The sequence below is a fragment of the Palaemon carinicauda genome, chromosome 30 (genome assembly GCF_036898095.1).
Source record: "Palaemon carinicauda isolate YSFRI2023 chromosome 30, ASM3689809v2, whole genome shotgun sequence".
Taxonomy (NCBI): domain Eukaryota; kingdom Metazoa; phylum Arthropoda; class Malacostraca; order Decapoda; family Palaemonidae; genus Palaemon; species Palaemon carinicauda.
Window position 1 is genome coordinate 47310879 of NC_090754.1, and position 12874 is coordinate 47323752.

The 12874-nt window shown below is 40.9% G+C and overlaps 1 protein-coding gene across 4 annotated transcripts in view; it reads right to left on the bottom strand.

Annotated features, from left to right (window-relative positions):
• The window catches only part of LOC137623085 (serine/arginine-rich splicing factor 6-like), a 63224-nt gene that overhangs the window by 19000 nt on the left and 31350 nt on the right, over nt 1-12874 (bottom strand). For all 4 annotated transcript variants that reach the window (XR_011040546.1, XR_011040547.1, XM_068353741.1 and 1 more), the window contains one exon: nt 10812-10895. Coding sequence is in view for 2 of the 4 variants with exons in the window: in XM_068353741.1 (XP_068209842.1) it covers nt 10812-10895 (84 nt within the window). In the remaining 2 variants the exon portion in view is untranslated. The remainder of the gene's footprint in view (nt 1-10811; nt 10896-12874) is intronic.

Below are 12874 nucleotides of genomic sequence, written 5' to 3' on the forward strand. Positions count from 1 at the left end.
GAGTTGGGTTCTGAGCGGATGCAGAGTTGGTGGTGCCGAGTGAGGTTGAACGGCTCTCCTCTATTGGGGTCTTTGTCGTGGATGAATCTAAATAGTGCGGGACCTCTGGATTATACGCCCAATTTTATACCGACACCAATAGGTGAGCGAGCTAGTTAACCTAGCACTCCTTTACATTTTTTCTCTGGTATATTTAGCAGTAAATTACCTAAGAATAAGTGCTAAATGGAGCTTATTCACTGGGCGGCACAGGTTCGAGCCCAGAAAACTATTTTTTTAAATTTTTGTTTCAACTTCTAAAATCAACTTGGTTCTTATGTTTAGTCCATGATCAGTACAACTTATTGAAATAAAAATTTAAAGCTCTACTTCCTTGATTGTTAAGAGACAGATTGGCCATCAATAAAAATTTTGGGCCCAACATACCCAAGTTGCCATGAAACTTTGCACTCAAATTGGGGTACCTGAACCCAACTGGAGGGGAAAGGGAATCTTAGAGTAAGGCAACATTTGCCATTATATCTCAGAATGTTTGTGAAGTTGAAGACCTTCTGTTACGGAGGTTTAATTCCTTACCAGTCACTCTGTCAGAACGTGTACTATATCTAGCATTCAATCTTCATTTGCTACCTCTGGTCTGTATCGCTCCCTGATCTCTTCATCTCCCTAATTCTTAAAACTGGATCATAACAGATTATTTAGAAACAAAATAAATTCCATTACAAATTCATAAAAAATTGTAGCAAGAATCCCATGATTGGGATTGATAATGTAATGTTCCAACAGATTTAGTAGATTTGAGAACAAAGCCATAAGAAGAATATTGGGATAAGATTAGAAAGGAGAGATTACTCGAGTGCCATATGTGGACGAGATCATGGTGAGGGGTAGATGGAGATGGTTTGGGTATGCTCTTCTCACTCCCCAAGAGAGATTAGTTCTCCAAACTTTCAACTGGGCTCCACAAGGCACTAGAAGAATTGGAAGACCCAGGCCTACATGGCTGATGACGTTGAAGTATGAAGTGGGAGATGATGTATGGAGAAGTATTGATTTCAAAGCTCGAGGTATAGACGACTGTCAAAATCTGCCAGAGGCCCTTTGCGTCAATAGACATAGGAAATGATGATGATGATGATTACTATTTAGGACTTGATTCAAACCTGCCATAGAGGTGACGGCATTGGTTTACCGCATGGTAGACTCTGTGCTACTAATTTCTTTGGGAATAATATCAATCACAACTCAGAAGGGATACATTGGTGTTACCAGTCACCACTGAAAAAAAAGGCCAATAACAGAGAAAGGATCGATCAACATAATGAAATGTGTTGGTTCTCGTGTTCACAAAACGAACACTCAGACTTTTAAAGATCAAAACATGTTGTAAAATAAAAGAAATTTCAGGGTTTGCATGGAAATGTGTGTCAGACTTGTTTAGTAAATAATAAGAGGCGAAATACTAAATAAATTAATTAAGTATAGTGAAGTATATTTAATTCTTTTTAAATTAAATAAATAAATAATCAATAAGTAATAGATTGAATATTATAAATAATATGTTATTTTCCTTAGTAAAATAAATTTTTGAATATACTTACCCGATGATCATATAGCTGCATCCCTGCTGCCCGACAGAAAAAATCTACGGGCGGAATACGCCAGCGATCGCTATACAGGTGGGGGTGTACATCAACAGCGCCATCTGTCCAGTAGGTACTCAAGTACTCGATGTCAACATAGAACCAATTTTCTCCTCTGTCCCACTGGTTCTCTATTGGGGAGGAAGGGTGGGTCCTTAAATTTATGATCATCGGGTAAGTATATTCAAAAATTTATTTTACTAAGGAAAATAACATTTTTCAATATCAAACTTACCCGATGATCATATAGCTGATTCACACCCAGGGGGGTGGGTAGAGACCAGCATTACAAGTTGACATTATGAGCTAAGTATTCCGTATTTCATTTTAGCAGTTATTCAAAATAACAAGCATAAAATAAATAAGTACCTGGTAAGGAAGACGACTTGAACAATTACTCTGCCTTTTTAAGTACGTCTTCCTTACTGAGCCTCGCGATCCTCAAAGGATGCTGAGCGACTCCTAGGAGCTGAAGTATGAAGGGTTGCAACCCATACTAAAGGTCCTCATCAAAACCTCTAATCTAGGCGCTTCTCAAGAAATGATTTTGACCACCCGCCAAATCAAGTAGGATGCAAAAGGCTTCTTAGCCTTCCGGACAACCCAAAAATATTTCAAGAGAAAGATTAAAAAGGTTCTGGAATTAGGGAATTGTAGTGGTGGAGCCCCCACCACTACTGCATTCGTTGCTACGAATGGTCCCAGAGTGTAGCAGTTCTCGTAAAGAGACTGGACATTCTTAAGATAAAAGACGCGAACACTGATTTGCTTTTCCAATAGGTTGCGTCGAATATATTTTGCAGAGATCTATTAGTTTAAAGGCCACGGAAGTTGTGACAGCTCTAACTTCGTGTGTCCTTACCTTCAGCCAAGCTTGGTCTTCCTCATTCAGAAGGGAATGAGCTTCTCGTATTAACAGTCTGATAAAATAGGAAAAAGAATTCTCTGACATAGGCAAAGATGGATTCTTAACTGAACACCATAAAGCTTCAGACGGGCCTCGTAAAGGTTTTAAAATAGAACTTAAGAGCTCTTACAGGACATAATAATACTCTTTCTAGTTCATTTCCAACCATACGATAAGTTTGGAATATCGAACGATATTGGTCAAGGCCGAGAAGGCAGCTCGTGTTTGGCTAGAAAACCAAGATGTAGAACATGTAGCCGTTTCAGATGAGAATCCGATGTTCTTGCTGAAGGCATGAATCTCACTGACTCTTTTAGCTGTGGTTAAGCATATCAGGCAAAGAGTCTTAAAGGTGAGATCTTTCAGGGAGGCTGATTGAAGTGGTTCGAACCTGTCTGACATAAGGAATCTTAGAACCACGTCTAAATTCCAACCAGGTGTAACCAAACGACGCTCCTTCGTGGTCTCAAAAGACTAAAGGAGGTCCTGTAGATCTTTATTGTTGGAAAGATCTAAGCCTCTGTGACGGAAGACTGATGCCAACATGCTTCTGTAACCCTTGATAGTGGGAGCTGAAAGAGATCGCTCTTTCCTCAGATATAAGAGGAAGTCAGCTATTTGAGTTACAGAGGTACTGGTCGAGGATATGGATACTGACTTGCACCAGTTTCGGAAGATTTCCCACTTCGATTGGTAGACTCTAAGGGTGGATGTTCTCCTTGCTCTAGCAATCGCTCTGGCTGCCTCCTTCGAAAAACCTCTAGTTCTCGAGAGTCTTTCGATATTCTGAAGGCAGTCAGACGAAGAGCGTGGAGGCCTTGGAGTACCTTCTTTACGCGTGGCAGACGTAGCAGGTCCACCCTTAGGGGAAGTGTTCTGGGAACGTCTACTAGCCATCGAAGTACCTCGGTAAGTTATTCTCTCGCGGGCCAGAGGGAAGCAACTAGAGTCAACTTTGTCCCTTCGTGAGAGGCGAACTTCTGCAGTACCTTGTTGACAATCTAGAACGGAGGGAATGCATATAGATCTAGATGAGACCAATCTAGTAGAAAGGCATCTATAAGAACTACTGCTGGGTCCGGGATAGGTGAGCAAAGTATTGAGAGCCTCTTGGACATCGAGATTGCGAAGAGATCTATGGTTGGCTGGCCCCAGGTGACCCAAAGTCTCTTGCATACATCCTTGTGGAGGGTCCAATGTGTTGGAATTATTGTCCCTTCCTACTGAGACAATCTGCTAAGACATTCAAGTTGCCTTGGATGAAACTCGTTACTAGTGAAAAGTCTAGACCTGTTGAACAGGAGAGGAGGTCACTTGCGAACTCGTACCATGTCAGAGAGTAGGTCCCTCCTTGCTAGGAGATGTACATCAAAGCACGGAGTTGACCGTGTTCACCTCCACCACTTTGCCTTGAAGGAGAGACCTGAAGCTTTTCCAGGTCAGACGTACTGCCAGAAGCTTCTTGCAGTTAAAATGCATTGTCCTTTGACGCGAGTTCCATAATCCCGAGCATTCCCTACCGCCTAAGGACGCACCCCAGCCTACGTCCGATGCGTCTGAGAAGAGAACGTGGTTGGGAGTCTGAACAGTCAGGGGAAGACCCTTTCAAAGGTTGATAAAGTCCTTTCATCAAGTCAGACCAGACTATCTTTCCGGAAACCGGGATCGAGACCGCTTCTAGCGTCTTGTCCTTTTCCAGTGAAGAGCTAGATGATACCGAAGAGGACGGAGGTGTAGTCTTCCAAGAGACACCAATTGAACCACGGATGACAGTGTCCTAACCAGACTCATCCACAGCCTGACAGGGCCGTGTTCCTTCTTCAGCATCTTCTGGATGGATAGCATGGCTGGGGGAAGATCATCTTGTTCAGCCATGTCCCCATCAGAGGGTTCCTCATCCGAAACTGATGAGGAAACGGCAACGGAGTGGGCAACATCTGACTCGCTGAATCCGGTCGCACTGGTGGATGCGTGACGGAGCCGGACACAAGATCATGGTACTGCTGCACAGTCTGTGAACTGTCAACCATGGGGACGCGAGGAAGTACAGCGACAACCCGAAACTGTCTAGACTGTCTGGGTTGTGCAGACAACCCCCTACCGGGTTGCTGAGGTTGCCGCACTGCGTCACAACAAGTCACCTCTGCTGGTTGTTGAACGTCTTCCTAGTGACACACTGAACGTCCACAACCACCTCCGAGAGTTGCTTAACGTCAACGTGCGACTGGCAACCCACACTGGGTCGCACCGGTGGAGGAACCATCTCAACTGGCGGACGTGAGTAGGATACCTCAGCGTCAACAGGGCGTACAACCAACCGGTAGGAAGGTTGTTGGCTAGAAGGTTCTTCTCCGTAAAAAATCCTCTAACAAGGACTAAGCTTGGACTGCATGTCTTGCAACAAAGCCCATTAGGGTCTATGGGAGCAGGTGTGGCAACAGACGGGATTAACGACTGAAGCGGAACCATTTACCATCCCTGGAAGCATGTTATGCTTTAATTAAAGTCCATAGGAGGCTAAGCAGCTTAAGGTTCCTCTCCAAATGACAGAGTCCTCAAGGGAATATCAGAAGGAGGGAGAACAGCACTTTCTCATCTACAGGAACCATGTCCGAGAAAAGCTAGGTTATCTCAGTGAGGGTTTCACTGGTGCATAAGCAGCAGACCAGAAGGCAACGTTATGTAACTGCTTGACAGTCTGTGAACTGTCAAAAACTGAACTGTCAACCACAACAGGAGCGTGAGGACATACAGCACTGGTGCATAGTAGCAGACCAGAAGGCAACGTCATGTAACTGCTTGACAGTCTGTGAGCTGGCAACAACCAAAGCTGTGTGGGGAAGCCTCAACTCCTGACTGACTAGTCTGCTGCGGGCGAGTGGCGGTAACCACAGTGGGTTGCGGAGGCTGACACACCGTGTCAAAACACGGCAGCTTGTGGTAGCTCACGCACGGCAACGGAGTGCTCCGTGTGTCTGTGGGAGTCAGCATGCGTCTGGCAGGGTCGACTGCGCATGGGTGGAGGAGCTCTCACAACAAGAGTGTGGGAGCAGGCAGCCATGCTGGGCGCACAACCGTGGCAGGCTGTAGGCCAACGGGTGCATCGTCAACCTTCTCCGCAGTCGGAGTGTGGGAGCTGGCAACAACAAAAGCGGAGTGCTGGTGCGTGGGAGGGACTGCCGTGGGTTGCGGAGCATGCCGCATTGCGTCAAAACACGGCAGCTTTACAGCACCTTCCCACTGCTGATGCGGTAGCTCACGCATGTCAACGGAGGGTGCAGCATGAACATGCGTCTGGCAGGGTCGACTGCGCATCGGTGGTGGAGCTCTCACAGGTGGAGTGTGGGAGCAGGCAGCCGCAGTATCTGCTGAGCGCACAACCGTGGCAGGTTGTAGGTTAACAGGTGCAGTGTCAACCTTCTCAGCACGATACTCCTGCATGAAGGAAGCAAGCTGAGACTGCATAGTCTGCAGCATGGACCACTAGGGTCTATAAAAGACGGCAACAAACGGAGCTACTGTCCGTTGTGACTGAGGGTCTAAAACAGCTGGTGCGGCAACAGACGGAGTTACTGCCTGTTGCGGTACCACCTTGCCTCTCTTGGGAGGTGTGCAGTCGTCGGATGATTGCAGCGAGTCCGAACTGACCCAGTGGCTACACCTAGGCCGTTGGACTTGCGCGGAAGGGACCGACTTGCACTAAAAAGCTGCAAGATTTGGTCCATGGTTTCTGCGAGAAACCTCTTCCGCAGACGAGGAATAAATGGGCTCTCTCGTCTTTGTGTGGGTGGGGCGATCACGTCGGCAACGTGTGTAGATACACCCGAAACCACCGAGGGAAACGTCTGTTCGTCGATCAAGGCCTGTGGAACCCATAAGTCCTTCGACATTACTTCTCCCCTGGGCTTGGGAGCTTGTAAGAGGTATCGGACTAGGTGAACAACTGGCACGAACAGACGAACCCTCGAACGCAACACTGTAACACTTTGCGCATATCACTTTATCACTTTTGATTTTCTGTTAGCACTTATTTCACTGAAATCGAAACTTTAACTGATTTCTATCTGAAACACGCAATCCTATCCTTCATTAAAAGGTAGTAATTGCGAAAACAGTTTACAATGCAACAGAAAAACATAATTAAAGATAAAGAATTCAGTGGCTGGAAAAGAGACTAAACACTAGATCAAATAAACTACGTTTAAAATCTCTCACCACATAAAGCCTGGGAACAAGAATAAAACTCTAGAAACGTTTTACCTTCTTCCCCTACAGCGACTAGGGAGAAGAGTAAAAAACGAGAACAACGTTACCCGCTTGAACGAAACGTTTATTCTCCTCTCTCTCCCTCCGTCTCTATCTCTCTCTCTCTTCTCTCTCGACTTAGAACCTGAGAGAAGAGCCCAATTATATATCGTTAAAACATATTATTTGCTAAAGGAAAAAACTGAAAGGTTTCCCAAATAAAAAGTTCCTTTATTAGAATTTAAACCATTTAAGCTAAGAAAGAATGAACGAAACGCTAGAATCGGTTTACTCTTACTGCAACGTGAAACCGTGAAATACTCTCTCTCTATTGTAACGATAGAGCGCATGTTGAACGTTCTGAACGTCAACAACTGCGGAGACTAAACTAAACGTTAGTTCATCTTTGAAAACAGTACGAGACTTATCAAAGAAATTCTTTCAAAAACATTAAAATTAAAAAAGTATAAATTCTTAAAAGGTAAATACGAAATGACGGGCTCAATGTTAATTAACTTCGGTTCCAAGTAAGGACCGCCTACTATTAGGAAAGGTCGCATATAAACAAACATAAAAATTAATTTTTATAAGTTTATAATAAATGGAAAGTTAATCGAAGAGGCCTATAAAGGCGGAGAGATATAAAATAAATAGATCTATAACTTGTTAAGCAAAATTACCAAAAACCTAAACACACTTCCGTCTAAGGGAAGGGTCGGCCATTTAAAAGTGAATGAGAGTCCATACTCTCTTCGTCACCAACACTTCCGTCTAAGGGAAAGGTCGGCCATAATTAAATCTATCCAAAACGAGTTCAAGTTTTGAAATGAAGATAAAACCCCTGCATAGCGAAAGCTCAAAACTGGAATAGTGTACTTCACCAATTCGTTGTGAAAACAAATCCAGTTAGGGACGGCGTATTTAGTAGGTCTTGCCTGTGGCTGGACAGAGGGAAAATTGGTTCTATGTTGACATCGAGTACTTGAGTACCTACTGGACAGATGGCGCTGTTGATGTACACCCCCACCTGTATAGCGATCGCTGGCGTATTCCGCCCGTAGATTTTTTCTGTCGGGCAGCAGGGATGCAGCTATATGATCATCGGGTAAGTTTGATATTGAAAAAGTATAAATAATTAGTATAAATTTGTGAGAGATGCTGCGAATTAAATTACTAGTAGAGTTGTACGGTCGTAAATAACTGTTACCGTTGAGCTCTTCCAAAAAACTAGTTCAGTAGTGTGCGGTAGCATGGGAAAAATAGAATGGGGAGAGTATTTTTCCATCAGAGTCAGTAGTATTCCAACCTCCAGGTCCTCCACTAGAAAGACAGTGCTCTCTCTAAAAAGTTTAAATTTAATGATTTAAATTACAAGAAGGAACCAACTTCATTTATTCCAAGGAGCCACCAATTTGGAAAGTCAAATTTGCTAAGTATATTTTGTTTTTGTTTACATGTAATAGAGAATAGAATCTATGCGTCTTTGAAACCTTAGCTCAAACAGGTTGGTTTCTGAAGTTTGGTTCTAAAATTAGGTTCCTTTTGTTAATTGCGTTTATTTTCTTTTAAACAACAGTAACTTGCTTGTTGGTTGTATATATTATTAAATTAATGGGAAAGTGAATCATCAAAAATCCTCTCCACATCAGAGCAACATATAAACAGAATGTTTGCCGACTTGGCGGAAGCGAATTGTGGTAACAGAACATTCACAAACAACGCAGAATGCTTCATGCGCAAAAAGCAACTTTCTCTGAACCATAAAACTATAATAAAATTTAGCGGTGACTTTATCTGTGTTCAATGTGGCACACAAAGGGTGAACCTCAACGCTTAGTTCAGAAATGGAAGTTGAGGGATAAAAAATGCATCAGTAGTCCTGACCCATGATTCTAACACAAACTACGACCGGATATAACGAATTGCGAGTCCAAAACAGGCATTATGGTATTAGTCTTAACCACATCACACCTTTGTCCTAGAACACAGGAGAAACAGAAGGAATCAATTTTTTTTTTTCAAGGATTGGATTCATTTTTGCACTTGTCCTTGATATCAACCTGATCAATCAATTCATACTTTACAACTATCATAACCCTACAATATATCCGGTAAAAATATACGCTAGGCAATATAGTAGAATAGGTTAGGATAATAGCAGGCCAAGAGATGAAAAAGGATAAGGCACAGGCAAATAAATTAGTAATAAAGGAATATGAAATATCATAATCTCGCATTCATATTCCCCCGCTGTGATAGTCTACCTCCAGTACAACCTAGGCAGTATAGAAAACAAAGGAATGAAAGCCAGATCTGTTATATCCCTGAAAAATTGGTTACTTCTTACATTAACTCTACCAAACACTTCGTAGTCTCTAATTATCTATGCTATACTTTTTATGCGAGCGATTGTGACGCAGTTCCGGTAGGCCCTGCTGCTTCCTCCGATGCCTTAGATGACCGCGGAGGTAGCAGCAGCAGTAGGGGATTCAGTGCTATGAAGCTTCATCTGTGGTGGATAATGTGGGAGGGTGGGCTGTGGCACCCTAGCAGTACCAATCGAACACAGTTGAGTCCCATGTCAGGCTGGGAGGAACGTAGAGAGGAGAGGTCCCCTTTTTTGTTTTTTGTTTCATTTGTTGATGTCGGCTACCACCCACAATTGGGGGAAGTGCCTTGGTATATGTATGTATGTGATACTTTTCATCGTCCAAGTTCCGCAGCCTGCCAATGTTGCTCTACTCAACCAGACTCAGCTCAAAGGCTATGACAATTTAAATCTTCTAGCGCAAATAACCAACGAAAATTAGAAGATCTACCATAATAAAACTGACATAAATCCTATCATACATCAAAATAAACCACAATAAAGTTGATAATTAAGGTAGAAAAATCAGAACGTCAAGTTTGTCAAACTGAAACCAAAAACAAAATTATACTTACTAATACCGTATTGGTAATTCCCCAAGTAAAATGATGAATCCATGAACCTTGATTACCAGGTTTAGAATATCCAATTTATATCACAGCTTTGACTAATTCAAAAATGATAAATAAACTTTCTGTGAAGGGATCCAAGTTACTGTCCTAACAACTTCTGAGTCACAGAAAAAACCAAAACTACTTGCTATCTAATATTAAAGTTGGCAGACACTGATGCAGTAATATTAAACTTGATCATATCATTGACAACCTTGTACCTGTAAAGGTTTGCTAGGTTCTTCTAAGGTGCGATATACAGTAGGCACAATATGATTTGGAGTGCTGTCTGCTTAGGATAAATGATCAAGGCATAGACTACTCATGCTAAGAAAGGCAATTATTGATACATTAGGTGATTTAAAAAATACATGGTCGCAAAGCTTCTTTGTTTTTATGATATTTACTCTTGCATGAAATATTGTTCCTGTTCAGAGATACTGTAAAAACATCAAATATTAATCATAGAAGGTATCATATCTCAACAGGCAAAAAGAGTAATCCAATATCTACTACACCACAATGTATACTCCAACCAGTTATACAAAGGAATTGGAGCCCTATCAGAACACGTAGCACGTGTAACGTCAAATAGAAAATATCTGTATGATGCTGCACTGTATTTATTCTAAAATTTACACACAAAAAGAAACTTTAAAAGAAACTTCAAAAGAAAGGCCAGAAGGAATTCCCTAAACTTTACTTTCCTAGCTTATTGCGACTCCATGATAATGAATTCGACACACAAAATAGGGACACAAAACAGGGACATGACAGGGACCCAAAACAGGGACATGACAGGGACCCAAAACACAAAACCCCAGCCTGCTTTGGTGATAGAGACAGTACAGCCTCTCATACGATGTCGCATGCACTGGTCTTGTACATCATCAGTAACATCATACTTTAAAAGGGAACAATATTAGTAATGTAACCTACAGATGATAATCAACAAAATAATTAATGTCTTGTACTTTCACATCAATAGATGAAAAATGTATCATATCTGAATGGCTGGCTATTGGCAATTTACTCACCTCGAACGAGATTTTCTACGAGACTTCGAGCGTGACGACCTTCTCCTCCTCGAGCTGCGGCTCCTGGAACGAAGACGCCGTTCTCTGGAAAAGCACATCGTGAACCATTTAATTCATCTCATCATCTGATACATTTGTTTATCGTATTCAATCTGTGATTGAGGAAGAAAGAAAGTAAGAAGAATAAAACTGAATAACTGAAATTGGCTCCAATGATTCACTTTATGGCTTCAACTTCCTAATCAACACATCAAATGAGAAAGTCGGTACAGAAGTTCAGCAACTTACAAACATTCAGATACAAACACAAAAATAACTGAAATCGTAAATCTCAGATACAGAAATACTATAATAAAACAATATTGTATCATTTAAGACAGTAAGCAAAATAACATTTGCAAATACTTGATATTTATGGCATATGAAATGGGGCTATTCTTTGACTTTGGTAGCTAGAAATTGTAGGCTTATGAGTCAGATTAGGCCTCTATCCAAGGACTAAATTTAATAAAATTTGACTTGAAAAAAATTTGACTTGTTAAGTTTGAAAAGTTGAGAACCTTCTTTGTACTTTAAAATACACAAATGAAGAAAAAGGAATGAGTGAAGATGAACAAGATGTAAATTTTGAAGCCTGGAGAAAAATATTTGAATCGGCTGCTGCCTCTAAATAATAGAAAATATACAGTACATATTTAGATTTCCATACAGTACATGGTATTCCATTATCATTATCATTAGAAAATTTTTCTTTTGAAGAATACTGGTTTTTGAATTGAATTGAATATAAAACGTATGCCTTAATCCAAGCACTGGGGCATCAAAGGACATTCTGTGCTATTATTTTACTAATGGAGAAACAGCATAGGTTTATCAATGACAGTATTTAGGAAAACTGCGTTTTTCTTTGGCACAGAGGATTAATTACCAAGGAGGTTATATTTCTCTTTGGACTCATTTGAAAATCATTGGCTTCTTATCATGTCATTTTTTCTCTGAATAACTCCATCAGGAATGCCTACATAAGGTGAGCATCCAATTTCAGAGTAATATTTTTGGGCAATCATTGGATTTAGTTATATAACAGCTTATACAATTCTATGACTGAATATTGAAGTGCTTCCGTGCTTTCACCGAAAAGGCATACAAGCTATTAATACAAAAAAGATTGAAGAATTCTCTTATTAAGAGTTAAGTGTCCTCAACCCTGAATCTCCTATAAAGGAAGGTTGTCAAGCAATTTTTAATATCAGATATTCTTTCAAGTAATAGTATTCACAGTTCTACAAAAGGTACAGTGGATTGAGAATACTTGAATACTAATTTAAGATCATTTTGAAGCATTTGTGTAATGAAGGCTTTTTTTTCTGTCTTTTCTGACAAGGCTAGTTTTCCTTCCAGTTATACAGTATAAGGAAATAAGGCAGCATAAATCAAAGGGTAGCATATAATTGTGATTTTTCAAGATTTCTTAGGGTATTTTACCTAACCCTTTTCAATGTTAATAGTTCAAGTTATCCAGTATCTACACTATAAGAAAATAAGGTAGCATAAATAAGGGAGTTGCATATACTTGTGAATTTTCAAGATTCAGTAGAATATTTTACCTAACCCTTTTAAATGTTGAAAGGCAACTAACGCTAGAAAAACTGTTAAGTTTAATTTGAATTATAGATGTCTGATGCAGTTGAGTTTGACCCTGTAAGCCCCAAATCAATTAAGTTGACCTTTCAAAAGGTGAAATTAGTTAAGATGGCCTTTTCCCACGGGGCTATTTTCCCTGTTGGAGCCCTTGAGCTTGCGGTACCCTGTTTTTCCAACAGTTTTATAGCTTAACTAGTTATAATAATAATAATGATAATGATGTGAGACTTCAAGAAAGCAATGGAATAAAGGTTGTTGCATTAATCAACAAAACTTAACCTTCTAAGATATTCTATTCGCATCAAAAATTCACAAACAGTTCACAATCATTTTAGCCATAACGACAGTGTTGACATTTCAGTTTTGTTAACATGTTTTACAAGACCCAATTCTTTCTTTTATAAATCTCTGAATTGTAA